Source organism: Liolophura sinensis, chromosome 7 (assembly GCF_032854445.1).
Source record: "Liolophura sinensis isolate JHLJ2023 chromosome 7, CUHK_Ljap_v2, whole genome shotgun sequence".
Taxonomy (NCBI): domain Eukaryota; kingdom Metazoa; phylum Mollusca; class Polyplacophora; order Chitonida; family Chitonidae; genus Liolophura; species Liolophura sinensis.
In genome coordinates, this window is record NC_088301.1 from 7884541 (window position 1) to 7905195 (window position 20655).

At 38.6% G+C, this 20655-nt stretch overlaps 1 protein-coding gene across 1 annotated transcript; it reads left to right on the plus strand.

The window, feature by feature from the left end:
• Positions 1–347: 347 nt before the first annotated feature.
• LOC135470603 (glycine dehydrogenase (decarboxylating), mitochondrial-like) lies at positions 348–20634 on the plus strand. The gene is made up of 24 exons (XM_064749639.1): positions 348–363; positions 941–1076; positions 2381–2545; positions 3633–3710; positions 4095–4239; positions 4800–4996; positions 5477–5573; positions 7422–7527; positions 8563–8702; positions 9226–9306; positions 9993–10093; positions 11192–11318; positions 12160–12302; positions 12542–12617; positions 13071–13196; positions 13618–13697; positions 14092–14161; positions 15053–15153; positions 15868–16118; positions 16665–16760; positions 18877–18984; positions 19638–19702; positions 20129–20209; positions 20482–20634. Exons 1-24 carry the CDS (start codon positions 348–350, stop codon positions 20632–20634), a joined length of 2739 nt encoding a protein of 912 aa, XP_064605709.1.
• Positions 20635–20655: the final 21 nt, after the last annotated feature.

Below are 20655 nucleotides of genomic sequence, written 5' to 3' on the forward strand. Positions count from 1 at the left end.
CATAAAGCTCTGCTATAGGGCTTAGGCTGTTGACCTGAAGATGGAGTCCAGGGTTGTGCCACCCCAGACCAGACTGTTTACAAGGGCTGTGTCACCCCAACCCAGCTGGGTATAAATCAACACATCAGGAGGGGAAAAGTGTGTAGGATAGGGTGGGGGTGGGGAACAAATTAGGTTTGAGGGCACAGGATGCTTTACTTCCACAAATAGATGGGTAAATAAGGGCATGTACTGAATGATGGTAGTGGGTTCAAAACCGGATACCCCTGCTCTCACTACTTGTGTGTGAGGGCGGGAGAGGGGGTTGTGGGGGGGGGGGGGTTGGGGCAAGGGAGTGCTTGGGCCCTATGGCAAGTTCATCTGGTCAGTCTGCCAGCAACCTGCGGTTGGTCGGGTGTTTCCCGTGGACTCGGTTTCCTCCCACCATAATATGCTGGCTGCTGTCATGCAAGTGAAATATTATTGAGTACGGCATAAAACACCAATCAAAAAAATAAATAAATAAATAAATCATCTGGTCAGTGGTTTTCCATGACCATTCCAGTTACCATCATATAAGTGAAAGATTCTTGATGGTGATATTAACCAACAATCAAATAAATAAATAGATAAGTTAATTTATGAAGTGGAGTTGTGTGTTTTCATACTTTCATAAATGATCTGTTAGTTGAACTTACTCATGAGCTCAGATGTTGTGCTCTCCCATTGTAGCGTTAAAGATGAATTATGAGTGAAAAGAAAAATTCCAGCTGAAAACATATGTAGTTATGAATGAAATTATTATACCTTTAACCTGTCCAAGTTGCACTTCAGAAGAATTAAATTTGAAATTTTGATATTAAATTATTGTTGAATTACATTATAATTAAACATAAAACATCCAATCAAAAATCAGTTATTGCAAACCTATGACATTTTTTATCTGTTGTTTTGTTTCCAGGAGAACATGAGTTACTGGATAGACTGAGCAAAATGGCTAAGAAAAATGATGTTTGGAGAAGTTACATTGGAACAGGTTATTACAACACCCACTGTCCCCCAACCATCCTGCGGAACATCTTTGAAAACCCAGGATGGTAAGAGTCCTTTAAATCGACATCAGTTTCTGACATGATTATTAATAGTGCCCTTAATTCTGTGTTGTCATGCTGTGGCTGAAATACGAGTAAGATGTGGTTAATAAACCCTGACTGGGGGTCTCCGTGGCTGGCCGAGGTGGTTAGCACGCCAGCGCTGCTCAGTGACCCAGGACCCTCTCTCCAATGCGGTTGCTATGAGTTCAAGTCCAGCTTATGCTAGCTTCCTCTCTAGTCGTACATCTGAATTTTCGGGCTCTGTGTGATTTCCTCTTGCCATAATGTTGACCGCCGTCATAAAAGTGAAATATTCTTGAGTATGGCGTGAAACACCAATCAAATAAGTAAATAAAAAAATAAACCCTTATTATTAAAACTTGACACTTTTAACAACCAAATTTATAAACCTTCACGGTGCTGATGTCAAGATTACTGTCGGCACACGAACTATAAATCGCCTGACAAGCATCCCAGTTGCATGTATGTCAGACAAAATCTCGATCTGTCAGATAAAATCGCTGTTAATTCTTCTACAGTTTTATCCAACACCAAGTTTGTTTTGAGCCTTGGGAAGTTGTCAGTTCATGTCTGTTTTGGTATCTTTAATTGTTCCTGCTGTGCTGAAGTGTCAGTGTTCGACTGTCATTCACTGACTATATAGGCTGTTATAAAACTTCGTCACTGTTTTGTTTATTCACATGGTTTGTCATGTAAGAACAGGAGCGTGACCCTATGGGCATAAACCTATAGAGTAAATTTATCAACCTATGAAAGTGTAACTAAGGTATTGGTGAAAATGCAATTCTTCCTGGTTATGCATTTTACAGACTACAAGTAGTATTCCCGTGTACAAATACAAATAGTATTTTATTAAGTTGAGAATCCTTTATTTCAATGCAAAAACTATTTGTTGTGATCTTCACAAATATTAAGTTCCTTTTTCATTCATGTTGATATTATTTTGTAACAGGAAGTACCTGTCAATTTTAGGCATCTTTTGTGTGAGTAACATTAATTTTATAGAGTAAATACATGTAAATCAGAGTTCCATTTAGGAATAGTTTATACCTGTAATTACAGTTTATCTCTGAACTGCTACATTTACTCAAATTATGAAACATTGTTTCCAAAGAGTGTAATAGCTGAAAAGCTAACATAGTATTTGCAGTTGATGAAAATATATTGAACATTGTTACATTGTTTCTAAAGGTGGATTATTTTGAGACTCTTGGTTCATTTTTTGGTTTTCTTTTACTTTAAAGATTTTATTTGTTCAATTATTCATTCATTCATTTTCTCTTCAGGACCACCCAGTACACCCCGTACCAGGCAGAAATGGCACAAGGTAGACTAGAGAGTCTGTTAAATTTCCAGACCATGGTTTGCGACTTCACAGGTATGGAGGTGTCCAATGCTTCCCTTTTGGACGAGGGAACGGCTGCGGCTGAAGCCATGGCATTGTGCATTAGGTGAGTTCAAAGATAGATAAAACTAGGCCTTCCCCCACAGTATGACAGGATAACATAGATTTTATTTCAAACTGTACACATCAAACGAATATCAGCAGTAATGTTTCAAGTTGAAGATTTATAAGTTGAGCGGGTAATGGTTGGTCAGTCAGATTATGATATTCTGCCTCTTAACGTGAGGTGTGAGTGCAAAATGACACAAAGTCCTACACTTGTCTGAACAAGGTGATGGGCTCACAGAGCTGATTGTCTTAAATTAATGACTACCTAGGGGCCCATTTTCACAAAGATGTCATATGTACGATAAGCGCACATGTAATATATGGTATGTCAGATGTACAATAAAAAAATGTTATACGCCATTTTGTGAAACTGGGCCCTGGTTTGTAACAGGGTAACATACATGAGTGGCAGCTATTGGTGTAGGAGGTCCAGTTTGTGCGTTGCTGTCTTCAGGCTCTGCTCAGCTTCCTCCCACCATAATGCTGGCCGCTGTCATAGAAGTAAAATATTCTTGAGTCCAATGTAAAACACCAGTGAAATCAATCAATCAATGAATCCTGTATTTTGCTCAGCCTATAGATCAACAGTTGACTCGCTGGGGGATGGCACAGCTATTGGGAATTTACTTTTCTTAAAATCTTTGGCTATGTCGAATAATTTAGTTTCTGCAGGAAGTCATACATTGACATAGTTTTGTACACCATGTAATTCTTCTAATTTTGGGGACATTTGGTATGTTCTTTTTAGCCAGTATACATCATAACATGTATCTATTAACATAAAATGCAGAGTTTCTCTTTTCTCACATTTTCAGTTCAACAAATGAACTACATTTTTTTTGCTTTGTTTCTCTGAAAAAACAAACAAACAAAAATTGAGATAGAAATGTATTTTTTTGCTTTCAAAGGAATAAAAATTAAAAGAATTACTGTACATGTTTAAATTTTTCCAGTATCTTATCTTGATTACTAGATCTGTTTGTCTGTCTGTTCAGCTGGTCATCATATGTATTCTTCAGCTGCATGCAGAACTTTGTATCTTTATAAATGCCTCTTTTTGTTTTTTTTTTCTTTCTTTTTCACAGGCACAATAAAAGAAACAAGTTCTACATTGACCAAAGATGCCACCCTCAAACGATTGCTGTCGTAGAAACGAGAGCAAGGTACAATTTGATGGTGCTTGTCAGATGTTTAACATACATGTATTGTCATAACCATTTGTGGTTTTGATGCAACTGGTGTTGATCACCTTTTTTTCTGCCTTTTTTATCTTCCCATTTTTGGCTTCTGGCCAGCTTTTACCAAACAAGTTTCGGCTTCACTTAATCCAGTAACACCAGTTTTATTCTGTGTTTTACAGGCAAACCTACGCTATAAAATCACACAAAAATGGAATAAAAATGAAACTGATTATGGTTTTGATGCAAGTGGTGTGGATCACCTTTTTTCTGCCCTTTTTATCTTCCGAAGTCTGTGTCTGCTGTATATTTTATCAAGAATATGCCATTGATAACATCTCCACTAATATTGATGTCTGCATGTTTTAGGGGGCTTGGCTATGTGACTGAGATTGTGAACTGGAGACGAGTGGACTTCAGTGCAGATGTGTCTGGAATTTTGATCCAGTACCCTGATACTGATGGAAATGTTGATGACTTTTCGCGACTTGTTCAAAATGCTCATAGTAATAAGGTGAAATTAAAATTCATTAATATACCCCTATAATGCTCACTGGAACAAAATTTTGGACACAAAAGTTGATATTTATATCTTCACATATCCTATGTAGACCAACTTAAGGATGTTTATTAACATTAAATTTTAACCCACGTTGCATTCTCCCATGCGCCAGATTTGTACGGTGTGAACTCAAAATCAGGAGAAAACTCTATGTAGTTTCCCGATATGGTGGGCTTTGTAGCAAAAAAGTGATCTTTAGCAGTGGAGGCTTGACTGAGGGATTTGTGGGCAATAGGATGCTGCTCAGCACATGCGTGGTTAAAAGCATCTGTAGTCAAGTGGTATGGGTTTATTTTGAGACAGTCAATTTACTCATTTCAGTAAGATTTGGTACATACCTGGATTAAAACTGTACAGTATTGTATTTCTTATTTTGTTTGAATTTTGTATTTACCATGCCTACACAAAGACGGGAAGGTTTATGGGTGCCCAATCATGAAATCTGAGAAATGTAAAAAATAAACTGATTGGAGATTCAGAACATCCAAATGCTTGTTTTGTTTTTATTTCAGTCCCTGGTGGTGTGTGCCACAGACCTTTTAGCCCTGACTATTATGAAGCCCCCGGGGGAATTTGGGGTGGACATCGCCGTGGGAACGGCTCAGAGGTTTGGGATACCCCTGGGGTATGGGGGTCCACACGCTGCTTTCTTTGCTACAAAGGGTGCCTTCATGAGACTGATGCCAGGCCGTGTGGTTGGAGTAACCAGGTAAGAGTTAAGATTTGCTGAAATCTTAAATTTTTCCACCTACACTGTGATTTTGAAACATTCTGAGAGAACTTTTGGGGTGTATAGAAATAATCTGCTCTGTTTTCTTAGGGATAAAGACAAAATCATTTTTGGTGTCATTTTCGTGATAATTATATGCATAAATTTCACTGAAAAAAGCTGAAAGTTTTATGGACCATTGAGCCATGATTTCAATTTCGAGTTTCCCCAGCTCCCACTTGTGGTGGGGTCTTGGTAACGATAACAGGCTGATGACTATCGTTTAACCGTTTACCCAGTCTGGTGTTCATTGAAAACCACTTATGATGGCTGCTCAGAATAGTAGATTACGTTGGTTACTTTTTGCAACAGTGAACAGTCATTAGACTGACAGCATTGTTTAGAGAAGCTTCTGGATATTAGATGACCAAATAGTATACAGAGAAGTATATTTCATCACCTGAGTTGTTCTGTTTTCAGAGATGCCAGTGGTGAGGAAGCGTTACGCCTGGCCTTGCAGACAAGAGAACAGCACATCAGACGTGACAGGGCCACCAGTAATATCTGTACAGCACAGGTAAGGGGGGACAACTCTGACATATGGTGTAGTGGCCTTAAAGATGCGAGAACAGATTATCACAGCCACCATTAACATCTGTACAGTGCCTGTAAGGGGGGACAACTCTGATATATAGTGCAAAGTGGAAGAACAGCTTATCAGAACCACCAGTAACATCTGTAGAGTGCCAGTAAGGAAGGGGGGGGGGGGGGCGGTAACTTGGATCTGTAGTGTAACGTCTGGCCTTACAAACACGAGAAATAATCTGAAGAAACACAGCTACCAGTAACAGCACAGGTAAAGGGAGACAACTCTGATCTGTAGTGGCATTGAAGATTCAAGAACAGCTCATCACAGCCACCAGTATCATCTGTACAGCCCAGATAAGGGGGAATAACTCTGATATGTAGTGTAACATCTGGCCTTACATACACCAGAACAGCACGACAGAGGAGACACAGCCACCAGTAACAGCACAAGTAAGGGTAGACAACTCTGATATATATATATATATATATATATATATATATATATATAGTTTAACAGAATAGCTCATCTGAGCCATGAGTAACATATGAACAGTGCAGGTAAGGGGGGACAGCTTGGATCTGTAGTGTAATGCCTGGCCTTACAGATGCAAGAAAAGCACATCAGAGGAGACAGCCACCAGAACAGCACATCACAGGAGACAAGTCTGATATATAGTGTAACACATGGCTCTAAAGACACCAGAACAGCACGTCACAGGAGACAACTCTGATCTGTAGTGTAACACATGGCCTTACAGACACCAGAACAGCGCATCACAGGAGACAAGTCTGATATATAGTGTAACACATGGCCCTAAAGACACCAGGACAGCACGACACAGGAGACAACTCTGATATATAGTGTAACTCATGGCCTTACAGACACCAGACAAGCACGTCACAGGAGACAACTCTGATCTGTAGTGTAACATGGCCCTTACAGACACCAGAAACAGCGCGTCACAGGAGACAACATCTGATCTGTAGTGTAACATGGCCTTACAGACACCAGAACAACGCGTCACAGGAGACAACTCTGATCTGCAGTGTAACATGGCCTTACAGACACCAGAACAGCGCGTCACAGGAGACAACTCTGATCTGTAGTGTAACATGGCCTTACAGACACCAGAACAGCACGTCACAGGAGACAACTCAGATCTGTAGTGTAACATATTGCCCTACAGACACCAGAACAGCACGTCACAGGAAACAACTCTGATCTGTAGTGTAACATGGCTTTATAGACACCAGAACAGCACGCCACAGGAGACAACTCTGATCTGTAGTGTAACAAATGGCCTTACAGACACCAGAACAGCACATCACAGGAGACAACTGTGATCTGTAGTGTAACATGGCTTTACAGACACCAGAACAGCGCGTTACAGGAGACAACTCTGATCTGTAGTGTAACATGGCCTTACAGACACCAGAACCAGATGAGCTACAGTGTATTAATTGTTCATAACACTGCAGTCTTTGTGTAGAGTTTGGATTTACCTTAAATTTACATGACACTTTTCTGAACAACGAGAGATGTTAGTGAGGGATGTTCACCTGTCACACTTTTGTTTTCCTGGAATATTTCTCTGAAATATAGCCCTGTATTGGAATATTATTCTCAGATGTTTAAAAAAGGCTGGATCTGTGCATGTTTTGCATATTTAATAATTCTCTTGATTCTGATTGGTCACTGATTTCTGTGCAGTGATAGCTGCTTTAAATGTTGTGTGCAGATGAAGTTTGAAAACCAGCTTAATCCAGAGGAAAGCTTTGCATACTTAATGTGACATGTACATGTAAATTGTTTGAATTTGCTTGTTTTACCTCTCAGGCCCTGCTTGCGAACATGTCCGCTATGTATGCAGTGTATCATGGTCCTCAAGGACTCCGTGACATTGGGAGAAGAGTGCATCATGGGGCATTAATTGTGGCAGAAGGTGAGGATTTACACTTGACCATACTAATGACTCCATTAATGACTTCAGACTCAATGTTGGTAAACATTGATGTTGGAATCTGTATTGGGATGACCACTATGAATAAGTAGACCTAAATATTTTTGTAATTAAAATAATAATAATAATAATGAAGTTGAGGCATCACCATGTAAATGTAAAAGGTTGTGATGCCGGGATCATTATCAATTGATTAATTCTCTAGTGATTAGTCTTCTATTGAAGTTAGTACACCTCTCAAACACTTGTATTAAAACACAGTAGAAATGTTCACACTGATACAGTGTAAATACAGTCAAAATGTGAAGTACATGTGTATCATTTCTGGATGTTCTTGGTGAATATCGGTCCTCATCATGGTTACAGTAATTCACCTAAGGCTTGGCCTGTAAAAATGCACTTCAGAAGCACATTAAGTCCGCAATTTGACACTTTTGATGTCAACAGTTAATTTTTTTTTTTGTATAAGAAATGGTTATCACTGTAATTCCACTTGGCCTGTAAAAATGCACTTCAGAAGCAAATTAAGTCCGCAATTTGACACTTTTGATGTCAACAGTTAATTTTTCTTTATAAGAAATTAATCAGGCTGCACAAGATATTCTTAAGTGGTCCTATAAGTGGAGTGAAGCTATCAGAATCGAGCAAAAGGTATCTCTTAAAAAAAATCACAATGTTAGTAATTTAATAAGGGCTTAATAATGATTTTATCCCAGTTATAAGTTTTAGAAGTAAAAAACATCACAGATGTACAGTTTTTATTTTTATTTTGTGTAAAAATGGATTTAATCTCTTAATAGCCTAAATCGTTCGTAAGGCTCCAGCGAGCTGTCTGGAACTAAGCCTGTATGGCATTTTCTATCATACATCGAAAATATGTATAAAATAGAAAAGTTGTCATTAGACACTAAATATGCTACGTCTTTTGACAACTTCCATTTGTCTTCTTTGATTTATGGTTCCTTTCAGTGTATCCTTTGATAAGTAAATTAATGGCTATTTAATTTTGTGTCTTAGGTGTAAAGAGAGGAGGCCATGAGTTGATTTCTGAGCTTTTCTATGATACTGTCAAGTTCCGACCCACATGTGGCGTGGATGCCATTAGGCAGAAGGCTCAAGAGAAACAGATTAACCTGAGATATTACCCAGACGGCTGTGTGAGTTAGAGCTGCTGAAATCTTCAGTATATACATAGTAGCAAGCCATGGTCTTCTCGTTAGAGGTGCTTGCCATTCATTCGCTAGGACATGTCAGGTCACAAACTCATACCTGACCTTGGTTAGGGAATTTTGTAGATTCGCACATTCTCACTGCTATTGGAGGCATGGTGCCAATAGAAGGCTGACAACACCTGTGTCTTCCACTAAGATGCACATCCTCACATCGCAGCAAATTTTGTCAGTAACTTGCCAAAGGCCGATAGTTTACGTGGGACATTCTGGTTTCTTCCATCCATAAAACTGACCACAAATAAAATTGAAATCAAATAAATAATAACCAAAACATGATAAATTATCCACTGGGTTATTGCTGCATTATGGGTAATACAGTTATTTCAACATTGATAAGGCAGGTCCAATCTCGTCGGAAAACTGTTAAATGTTGTGAGTCATTGAAGTGATGAAAATGAAAGTGTTTGTTTCATCAAATAAAATATATGTTTTTGTTGTTCTTATCCAGGTAGGTATATCTATCGATGAGACTGTCCTGAAGCCAGATCTTAATGACCTATTAGAGATTGTTGACTCACCTAGTGATGCAGTAAGTACATGTATAGCTTTATCTCTTTTCACTACTTTAATCCATTTTCAAACATTCTTGAAAATGGTTTAAATGAAGTTGAAATGTTGAATGATGTATTGCCTTGAGTCACTGTGGGAGTTGAAACAGCAGTCAACTTTTTGAAGCTTATCAGTGAAAATGGAATATTTGTCTTTTTTTTACCTACTCCAAAACTTGTTAATAAATCTTGAGTGGTATTTTTTCAACCTAGTTGTCCGTGAAACTACTGCTCAAAAGTTTTGTATGTTTTTCCAGAAAGTAGAGAAGTTACATGTAATTTACAAAGCAGCCACTAAATGTGAATTAATTCCCAAGGAAGCTTTCCAGAGCTGTTATAAGAATGTTCATGAAATTCTACAATGTGTATCATCAGAATAAATAGCAAATGATCGTCAGCACCTAGCTACGCATTTGGCTACGCTAAGTAGATTATATATTTTAAGGCCTGGATCCATATTCAATCTTTCCATCTGGTTCAAGACATTGGTACCAGTTATGAAGGTCTACTATTAACAAACTGACCTACTTATAACAGGGAAAGGTGCATAGTTATTGGAATTAACTGAAAGTAAAATTTTGTGTCTGTGCGTATTATTGGCATAAAATTTTGATGTCTTCATGACAGCATTCATTTAGTTGTCTGGGTTTTTATTTAATTACTACAGAATACATTGGCTGATATGTTGGGAACAGAACCTTTATCAAGTATAGAAAACACAGCTTTCCGGAGGACATCTGATTACCTCACACATCCAGTATTCAACAGGTAAGAAAAGGAGGAAAGAAAAATAGACAAACATTGTATCTGCAAGCAACCCAGTTTCACTTTAAAATGTGATGTAAAAACTTTTGTGATCTGGACTTTTTTTTTCTGCATGCGTGATCTTTATGCACAATGTGACCTTTTCAAAATAAAGGTGGAATCATGGAATAGTGATGGAAAAAGAGACTATATTTTGTAAATCCCAATTTAGGTAGAAACATCTATGTGTTTGGAGGTAGGAAGATATAATTCTGTAAGGTAAATGTTTTTTTTTTTCTTCACCTGACATCCTAGACTCCACTAAAACACTGGGTTTCACTTTTACAGATGTGTTTGGTGATATATGCTACTGATTACTTCAGATGTTAGAATGTCTCTGTAACATCATTATGTGACTGTTAATGACATGTGGTTTTATCCCTGCTTACAGATGTTAGTTATAAACCCAGACTCCATTAAACGTGTGATTTTTCTTTCCTGTAGCCATTTACTGCAATATATGTACATATTTATTATTTATATAAAAGTGACATGTCAGGATTTCCTTCATTGATAACAGTGATATTTCAAGCAGGTAGATTGTTAATACATATTGATATTTCACACCCAAACTACAACATGGGAAAAGAAATACTTTGTTTTTGGATATTCTGTTTCAAAGCTGAGCTCAGCGAAATGATGTCATAATACACGTTTAGTCGAGTTTTAGTTCCTATGTCAGGCAAAACACGTCACGTAAGACATCACACTATATACAAGTCTGTGTGCCCAGGATAGGCCTTCAGCTGAAACCATAACTTGTCCTGATGCACAAAATCACGATATCGTCTAAATACAAATAATAACGAAAATATTGCATATTGAAGATTGAATATCATAAATATTTTTCTCATTATAAGTGGAAATGATTTCCCATATGATGTTTGTTGTCTCATCCTTTCCACCTTTCAGTTGAAAAAAATTATGGTGTTAAAACTTCACCATTGTGACCTGCAGTCTCCTCTATATATGTTAAATGATAAGCTGCCACTGGGATGTCTCATGGTGATTTGGCTATTTACAAGTGCTTCATTAGACGTACTGATTTGTCCTTGCCTACAGATACCAGTCAGAAACCAGTATCGTCCGTTACATGAAGCAGCTGGAGAACAAAGACCTGTCACTCGTCCATTCCATGATATCGCTGGGCTCCTGTACAATGAAGCTTAACTCCACTACAGAAATGATGGTATGTACTATAAGCAATAACCATGACATTCGCTTGGCTTCAGTGCAGCTCAGTGTATAACTGACGAGTGTGCTCTTTTATTTTTGTCTTAATGTTGTTGTTGTCATGTTTGTCTCACCAAAATACACTCCTGTACATATATTTGCCTTTGTCTCCCTTTCTGTACAACTTGCGGATGGCCCTAGGTTTCCTAGCATCTTAATGATGGCTGCCATTGTATAAGTGAAATGTTCTTGAGTACGTCATAAAACTCCAATGAAATAAGTCACTTGCTGTAATGTCTCACCTTTCTTTCATCTTGATTTTACTGATTCCTATAGTTAGCATTTCTTCTGTCTCCTGTCAATAGGGTCATCTTTTGTCTCACCACTTTCTCACTATTCTCTTAGCCTTGTTACAGATTTGACCTCAACATTGTCTCACCATCATCCTTTCTCTGCCCCACAATTGTCACTTTTTAGTCTTTCCTTGGCTTCACTTCTGTGTTTGTGTTGTCTCATCTTTGTTTCGGTTTTTGTCCTCACAATTTTCTCATTTATGTCTCAACATGCTTTTTTCTTTGTCTCGCAACGATTTAAGACTTCCTCATCATTGTTAAAATTTTTTCTCACACTTTATCTATCCATGCATGTTTTCACTTGTGTCCCACAATTTTGTACCAGGGCCTGACTTCATGAAGCACTGTTAACGTTACGTTCACTTAACATACCGCAGCAACCAGTAGTATAGGCGTTGCGTTGTCATGGTAGTTGCGAGTTTGTAATGTTAAGAGAGCTTCGTGAAACTGGCGCCTAGTTACCGGCTCACTATCTCCATGTTTACCTTTGTCTCGCTGTTACAGCCGTGTTCGTGGCCTGAGTTTGCGGGTGTCCACCCATTCGTGCCATCTGATCAAGTGATGGGGTATCGTCAGATGTTTGAGGAGCTAGAAAACGATCTGTGTGAAATCACTGGTTATGATAAGATCTCTTTACAACCAAACAGGTATTCTTCTCCAACCTTCTGGTGCTATATATAGAGAGAGAAAGAGTGAAAAAATCAATCACAGACTGTGGGTTTTTTTAAAAGAAAAAGAAAAATTTGTTGATGTTTTTTATAAAATTCCAAAACAAACCTTCGTGTGCATCAAGGGAAGTAACTCTTGGTTTAAAGCGGGTGACTATTGCTGCCATCCAAGTGCCACTGCCTTGTATCAGGAAAATTTATGATTAAATCTGTTGTAGTGGAGCTCAAGGGGAGTATGCAGGCTTGATGGCAATCAAGTCCTACTTACAGGCGAAAGGAGAGGGACAGAGAAATGTAAGTGAACGGTCACTTCATTAACATCCAGATTTTGTCTTGTATTAAATATGGTTTGCTCATAGATTTTGATCTAACAAACTTCCTGGTAGAAACATCCCCTTAATAATATCATGCCAACACTAAGATTTCAGAAAGAAATGTTTTGGCTGCTACAGGCAGATCTGTAAATCACTTTGCCTATCTGTTGTGTATTTGGTTTGTTATGCAGTCAGAAGTTATGTAGGTAGTCAGAATTTCTGTATCCTTGTTTTTAACATTGCCAGGGTTTAGACATCCTATCTTTTAGCTTGGGTCATTCATTTAGTGAGAGGCCTAAGTGCAAGACAGCAATGACTGTATGTGGGCTGTTGGAGCTGATTGCAAATTTGAGCTGGTTGAAATTCTGCTACATTTTATCTTTTAAGAACTATTTACATGCAACATTGTTGTCCTCTATTTCTTCCTGCACAGATTTGTTTAATCCCTGTGTCAGCCCATGGCACAAACCCTGCCAGTGCTATGATGGCAGGCATGAAGGTCACGCCCATTAATGTTGACAGGGGAGGAGCTGTAGATCTTGTACATCTGAAGGACATGGTAAGGAATAGTCCATCACTATTTGAGGAGGAGGTGTGGGGTCTCTTGCTCCGATGTTTAAACCACCAGCTTTCTCTCTGAGTTTGCATGATCAAATCCGTCTCTTGGTTCTCAGTCTGCAGCTGCAAGTCAACAGGCTTGTGAGATGCTTGGTGAAGGACGGTGGTTTATCCTGGACTCTGTCCAGTTTCCTGCACCCACAAGCCTGGCCATGTTGAATGAGCAAAATGCTCTTCGGTACAACTTTAATTAATCCCCAATTTAATAAATAAATAAATTATTTTTATGTCAAGGTGGCACATACTATTTAAGTGATTGTTTGTTTTGATGGACTTATAAACCTGTGAAAATATTGATCTCTTCAAGAAATTGAAATTTTTGGTTTTATATCAGTATCATTGAAAATAATATTTTTTTCTAGGCTGAGAAGCATAAAGATAACCTGGCTGCTTTTATGATAACTTACCCATCAACCCACGGAGTGTTTGACCATGATGTCAGGTGAGTGGAGAAAAAAACAAAAAAAACAAAACGAAATGTTTTAATGGAAGTGTATTTGTGATAAGCTTTGATAGGTGATTGTACTGCCTCAGGTGGTATTGAAATCTAGTGAATTGTTTAAAAATAAAAACGCCTTTAATTGTCACCCAGCTGCAAGCTCCTACAAACCATTTGTGTGTATACTTGAACTACCTGTACCGACCATTAAATTGCAGTGTTCAGTTAAATCATTCCTTCAAAATTTGTGTAAGATTTACATTCTATTTTTTCTAATAATTTTCCAAAGTATAACTGTGCAAAAGTAGATGTTGCTGACATCTGTGTGAGTTGTATACATGTATTGGTCCTGTTTCTTTAACTTTGTGAATTCCTTGTTTCTGTGAATCCTCCTCAGAGATATTTGTGATCTGATCCACCATTTTGGCGGTCAGGTGTACCTGGATGGAGCCAACATGAATGCTCAGGTAGATAGTTTTTATCCCATTTGTTAAGTTCACAAGACACTTGCACAAAATCTATTTTATAACATTGTGATTATTTTGGCATAATAGGTAAGAATGGTGTCCCGCAATCTTCAACAATTTCCCTAAATTTAGAATGAAAGTACATGTAATCTAATATTTATGAGAAAAAGAATTCAGTTTATTTCAACCGCTCTGAGGAATAGGGGAGTTTCAGGTGGGAACTCTTGTCATCAAATTTAAAAACAGTCCTACTGTGTCAAGTGAATGGTGAAAAATGTTAGGCAAGCTTTGTTAACATTAATTTATGATCACCTGTCTCACCCTTTTCCAGAGGCACAAATGACATGTCTTTCCTTTAGGAACTTCTCAAGTTCACAAACATTCAGCTTCTCAATCTTCTCTATCATTCCTTCACTCTAAATTACTTTTTATGACACTTTTATCAGACACCAATGTTATTGCGAGTGTGATCAAAAATAGTTGCCTAACATTTTTGACAGGTTACATGATACAGTTGGACTTTTCCTACCTTCGACGATAAAAGAGTGTGAACTCGAAACTCCCCTGTTATAGTACATTCTTATGTGTGATGGAGGGTTGTATTCACTTAATCAGTGAGAATAATTGAATTGTTTATATGAAAAGATTGGGTTTTTTTTTGCCAGCTCCTGGTTCATGCAATTCCAAAGTCTTAACTTTATAATACCAGTACCCCATTTTCCTCCGCTAGTAGAGCTGACCGCTGTTATATAAGTGAGAAATTCTTGACAATGGTGTTAAACAACAGATCAATTTATATATACGAAGTGTAGCATTCAGTTCATTGATCACTTAAAATCTGATTTTCACACAGTCTTTCCTGTCTCTCACTCTTACTGGTTCTTATTTCAGGTGGGGATATGTCGACCGGGTGATCTTTCACATCTGAACCTCCACAAGACCATCTGTATTCCCCATGGGGGTGGGGGGCCAGGCATGGGACCCATTGGAGTGTAAGTAGCAATAAATATGAACATTTATCAGCATTGAATATAGTATGTCAAAACCTTGCCAAAGAGTTGGACATCATAAAAAAAAACATAAAAACATTTTTGCCTCCCTCATAATCATGTTAGTGCAGCAGATTACTGAAACAATCGTTCAACTGGAGTTCAATAGAAAATTTGGCATGAGAAACTACATAAATACTTCAAAGTTGAAAAATCCCATCAGCCCTCTAAAAATCCAATATGGCGTCCATTTTTTCCCACTGCAAGTTTGGAGCTTGTATCATCGAGTGATCGATTGTCGAGAATGTTGACATAATCTGCTGAACTACATTGAATTGATTGATTGATTTTTTATTTGATTGGTGTTTTATGCGGTTCTCAAGAATGTTCACTGGCACGACTATGGGAGGAAACCGGGGGCAAAACCCATGACCATACGTAGGTTGCTGACAGACCTTTATTGAACTGAAATATTGCTGCATGCATGTATATATCTTCATCAAAACAATTAAGTTACAGATTATTTTTCGAGTTTCATGCAGTACTTCCAGAAAGTTTGTTGATAATGTACTCCTATAGCATTATGTTTTTCATCTAAACATAATTCCTTGAGTTGGCCATATGGAATTCAAAAGTTCAATAAAAAAAATTGATTTATCAAGCTTTGATATTAAGTCTTTATGTATACTGACTCTGCACTGTTCATCATTTGCCCAGTAAGAAGCACCTGGCCCCGTACTTGCCCAGCCACCCCTTGGTGTCCATCAGCCAGTCAGAATCTCAGTCCTTGGGGACGGTGTGTGCCGCCCCTTACGGCTCCAGCTCAATCCTGCCCATCTCCTGGGCCTACATCAAGATGATGGGGGCTAAGGGGCTAAGGCAGGCTTCCCAGGTGGCCATCCTCAACGCTAACTACATGAGTCACAGGCTGAAGGGCTACTATAAAACCCTCTACAAGAATACCCATGGTGCGTATTGATAGAATATGTCACATTATGTTTGTTTGCTGTTTCTTGCTGCTGTGTGTATTTTTATCTGTCAAGAAGGTTATGTTGGCCAGTGTTTATATATCTGTCTGTCCGGAACTTTATAGAAAAAGTTAGGCGCTGATATGGACAAAATTTGGTACACAGCTTGACTGTGTCATTTTGGTCCCTGTCCAAATCAAGATCCACGTACAGGTAAATGTTTAAGCTGCCCTGCATCGTTGCCAGATGTGACTAATAATGCCTATAGTAGAGTATTATCTGTTTTTTTTGGAACTCCTCATGCAGTTGAAGGCAGCTGTGCTATTGAGGTAGGGGTGGGTAGGTTGGCTGGGGTGGTTTGGGGTGTGCCGTGGATTACTTGTACATTCTCAGCCTTAGTAAGAGATGTTTTGTTATTCATGTATTTACAAAGTCTGACTTTTTTGTGAACACTGAACAGTTTGCACCAATTATTATTTTGATGGGTTCAATTCCTCTGGGTTTCCTACAGGTAAATAATTTAGCCTTTACTTCACCAATTTCCAGGGTTTGTGGCCCACGAGTTTATTATTGACTGTCGAGAATTCAAGAAGACAGCAAACGTGGAGGTGGTGGATATTGCCAAGCGTCTTCAGGATTACGGTAAGCTCAGTGGAGGAGTTCAGGAAATTTATGCTAGAGAGGATTGTCTGATTAATTAACCCAGTCATGATGACCTTGTCATTAGGGTGTCCTTCAACGACACAAGAAGTTAGGATTTTCCCACAAAACAGTTTCTGACTGAAGCAAAAATTTTAAACATTTGCACAGAGCTTTATAGTTTTTGGTACTGGGTGTTTTAGAATTTTACAGATTTGAGACAGATGACTGGAACTCAAATATAGTATTTCAGATTTTGACTTAAGTCAGAGCTGTCTTTGTGGAATCAGCCTACGAGCATTGAGTATCACAGATTAAAAAAAGTGCAAAAAGTAGGCTTACAGAGTGAAGGTGTGTTGTCATCTTTGAGTGAGGCGACTCTTTTGGATATGACAGAACAGGGACCAGCCAACACCTGAAGGGAACAACTAAAGCAAATATCCAAACTTTTCACCACCTGTTAATGTTTTCTTGGGGTTTAATGGTGATGCTAACATCTTGTTCTGTCATCACATGAGTGTCTCTGTTAACAGAAAGCTGACATATCTACAGTGCTGCCTCACTCTAATGCCATGCCGATGGTACCAGACTAAGTCAAATCTTAGACAGAGAATTTCTGGATTCCCACTCTCTTAAAATTTGTGGTCTTTGGTGACAATAACGAGGAGATCTCCAAGTGGCCAAATGGCTGTGGGTTATCCTCAGTAAATAAATAAAGAATTAAATTAAAACGATAAGCCTAATGCACTGAAGGCTACTTGTCTTCTACCTGTACCTGTATGGGGGATTTTAGGATGATCAGTGACATGCTAAATGCGAGTGGTTTATCCAGGGCGCTCAGTTTTCCTTCTCTTGTAAAACTTTGAACAAGTGAATAATACATGAAACTGGCATTAGGTTGTCTGTATGTGTGTCTCTTTCCAGTGGCATAAGGTTATCTGTATGTGTGGCTCTTTCCAGTGGCATTAGGTTGTCTGTATGTGTGTCTCTTTCCAGTGGCATTAGGTTATCTGTATGTGTGGCTCTTTCCAGTGGCATTAGGTTGTCTGTATGTGTGTCTCTTTCCAGTGGCATTAGGTTATCTGTATGTGTGTCTCTTTTCCAGTGGCATTAAGATGCCTGTATGTGTCTCTCTTTCCAGTGGCATTAGGTTGTGTGTATGTGTGTCTGTATGTGTGTCTCTTTCCAGTGGCAATAGGTTGTCTGTATGTGTGTCTCTTTCCAGTGGCATTAGGTTATCTGTATGTGTGGCTCTTTCCAGTGGCATTAAGATGCCTGTATGTGTGTCTCTTTCCAGTGGCATTAGGTTGTCTGTATGTGTATCTGTATGTGTGGCTCTTTCCAGTGGCATTAGGTTGTCTGTATGTGTGTCTCTTTCCAGTGGCATTAAGATGCCTGTATGTGTGTCTCTTTCCAGTGGCATTAGGTTATCTGTATGTGTGTCTCTTTTCCAGTGGCATTAGGTTATCTGTATGCGTGGCTCTTTCCAGTGGCATTAAGATGTCTGTATGTGTGTCTCTTTCCAGTGGCATTAGGTTATCTGTATGTGTGTCTCTTTTCCAGTGGCATTAAGATGCCTGTATGTGTCTCTCTTTCCAGTGGCATTAGGTTGTGTGTATGTGTGTCTGTATGTGTGTCTCTTTCCAGTGGCATTAGGTTGTCTGTATGTGTGTCTCTTTCCAGTGGCATTAGGTTATCTGTATGTGTGGCTCTTTCCAGTGGCATTAACATGCCTGTATGTGTGTCTCTTTCCAGTGGCATTAGGTTGTCTGTATGTGTATCTGTATGTGTGGCTCTTTCCAGTGGCATTAGGTTGTCTGTATGTGTGTCTCTTTCCAGTGGCATTAGGTTATCTGTATGTGTGGCTCTTTCTAGTGGCATTAACATGTCTGTATGTGTGTCTCTTTCCAGTGGCATTAGGTTGTGTGTATGTGTGTCTGTATGTGTGTCCCTTTCCGATGGCATTAGGTTGTGTGTATGTGTGGCTGTATGTAGTAGCCAGTTGGAATTCAGCATTGAGTTCTAGATTTCAGATATGAATGTTCGAGCTCAAATTCTGACATGACTCTCAAGTAAATCCTTCCATTAAGTGACTCACTTGTACCCTACACCTGTCCAGGTTTCCATGCTCCTACAATGTCCTGGCCCGTGACTGGCACTTTGATGGTGGAACCCACAGAATCAGAAGACAAGATGGAACTTGACAGGTTCTGTGAGGCCATGATATGTAAGTTTGTAAGATTTTGGCATAAAATAATCATTTTCTTTTTTTTTTTTTTTTCTAAAAGAAAGAAATGTTTCTTCAAGACAGGGAAATGTTCAGAGAAAAGCTCATTTCATGTAATACATGGCAGTTATGAATGAAATTAGCCCCAAAGTAATGACAAATGTTGTTAGAAAGTGTTTGCAGCATCAGAGCGAGAATTGTGTATTGGCCATGGAAGGCAAAACGACACTTTAGAGCGAGATTTGCAAGTTATCTGACAGACTGGTGTTCACGTGTCAGTCATTTTGAATTAAATTTGAAGCGGGATTTCACATTACATGAACTCTATCCCACAAGAAGAGATAGGAATTGTTTGGTCTGTTTGACTAACTCTAGTTTTAATTTATAATAATAAAAAAAAAAGTGTGAAAGCAGCACATTTTTCATATGAATGACTCATCCCTGTTTTTCTTTCTAGTTTGAAGTCAGTATTGTAGGATAATCTAAAATAAATATTCATTCTTTTGATTAATTTCAAACAGTTTACAGCAGTATTGAGCTAGGCTTAATATTTACCATTCTTACAGTGTACTTGGAAAGCACTCTTGAAAGTTGTACAAAATGCATTTTAGATAATATTGCTTTTGAGCATAAAAGTTTTTTTTGTGTTTCAGTGATCAGACAAGAAATTCAGGATATTGAAAATGGAAAACTGGATAAAAAAGTGAATCCACTGAAGGTAGGCATATTGTTGTGCAGCAGTGTTGATTTCTGTGCTGTACGCCAAGAAGGACATCTTAACTATGTAATGCTCCTTGTATTAAAGGTCTTATGAATAGGTGGGATGGATTAATCCCCTAGGTAAGCTACTGCCTATAGCCATCTCAGAAACCTGCCCGGATTGATTCTTATAAATTTACCACACATGTACTCAAGGCTTTTTCACTTCTATGATGGCAGTCACTTTTCTTGATGGACGCAATTTCCATTTTTTCAGTTTTCACTGATGAACATTCCCACATGTGGCATACAGTGTGCACATCATTACAATAATATTGATAGATATTACAAGAGAGTATGTGCAATCAGTACACATAGTTTGAATGAAATTAATACTGTCCAGGCACACAGATTATATAAAAGATGTCTTGTCTCCATTCTACAGATGGCACCACACACACAGGCTGTCATCATGGCGTCAAACTGGGATAGACCGTACCCCAGAGAGCTTGGAGCTTTTCCTGCTGTAAGTTATTTCTTTTTTTTTATGTTTTTTTAATTTCCTTACTCTTTGGCTGCTTTAAAAAAAGTTTCAAAGTTTCTGCCACACTTGCCTGACAACCCTTAGAGATTTTACTTCATATTCATTGCATGATTGGTCAATCAAAGCTGGCAATGCGTGCTATGCTCCTTCATTGTGATTTGACATGATTGCTTTTGATCTGCTTAGCTCTTGCATACAAGTATAAACATTGCATATGATTCATACCAAATAAATGAGGACCATTTTCCTTTCAGACTTTTGTAAGTCCGGACACAAAATTTTGGCCAACTGTGAGTCGTATTGATGATATCTATGGTGACCAGAACCTGGTTTGCACCTGCCCACCTATGGACTCCTACACGAACTCATATGGAGAAAGCTCAGAAGAGGCTGCTGCAGCCAGCTAGGTTTACCCAAAACTCCGAAAA

Bases quoted from the DNA above. Each gene is read 5' to 3' on its own strand.
- LOC135470603 (XM_064749639.1), top strand. The intron at 8,703-9,225 runs GTGAGTTAGAGC...GTTCTTATCCAG, and splicing joins GATATTACCCAGACGGCTGT to GTAGGTATATCTATCGATGA. The intron at 13,698-14,091 runs GTGAGTGGAGAA...AATCCTCCTCAG, and splicing joins GTGTTTGACCATGATGTCAG to AGATATTTGTGATCTGATCC.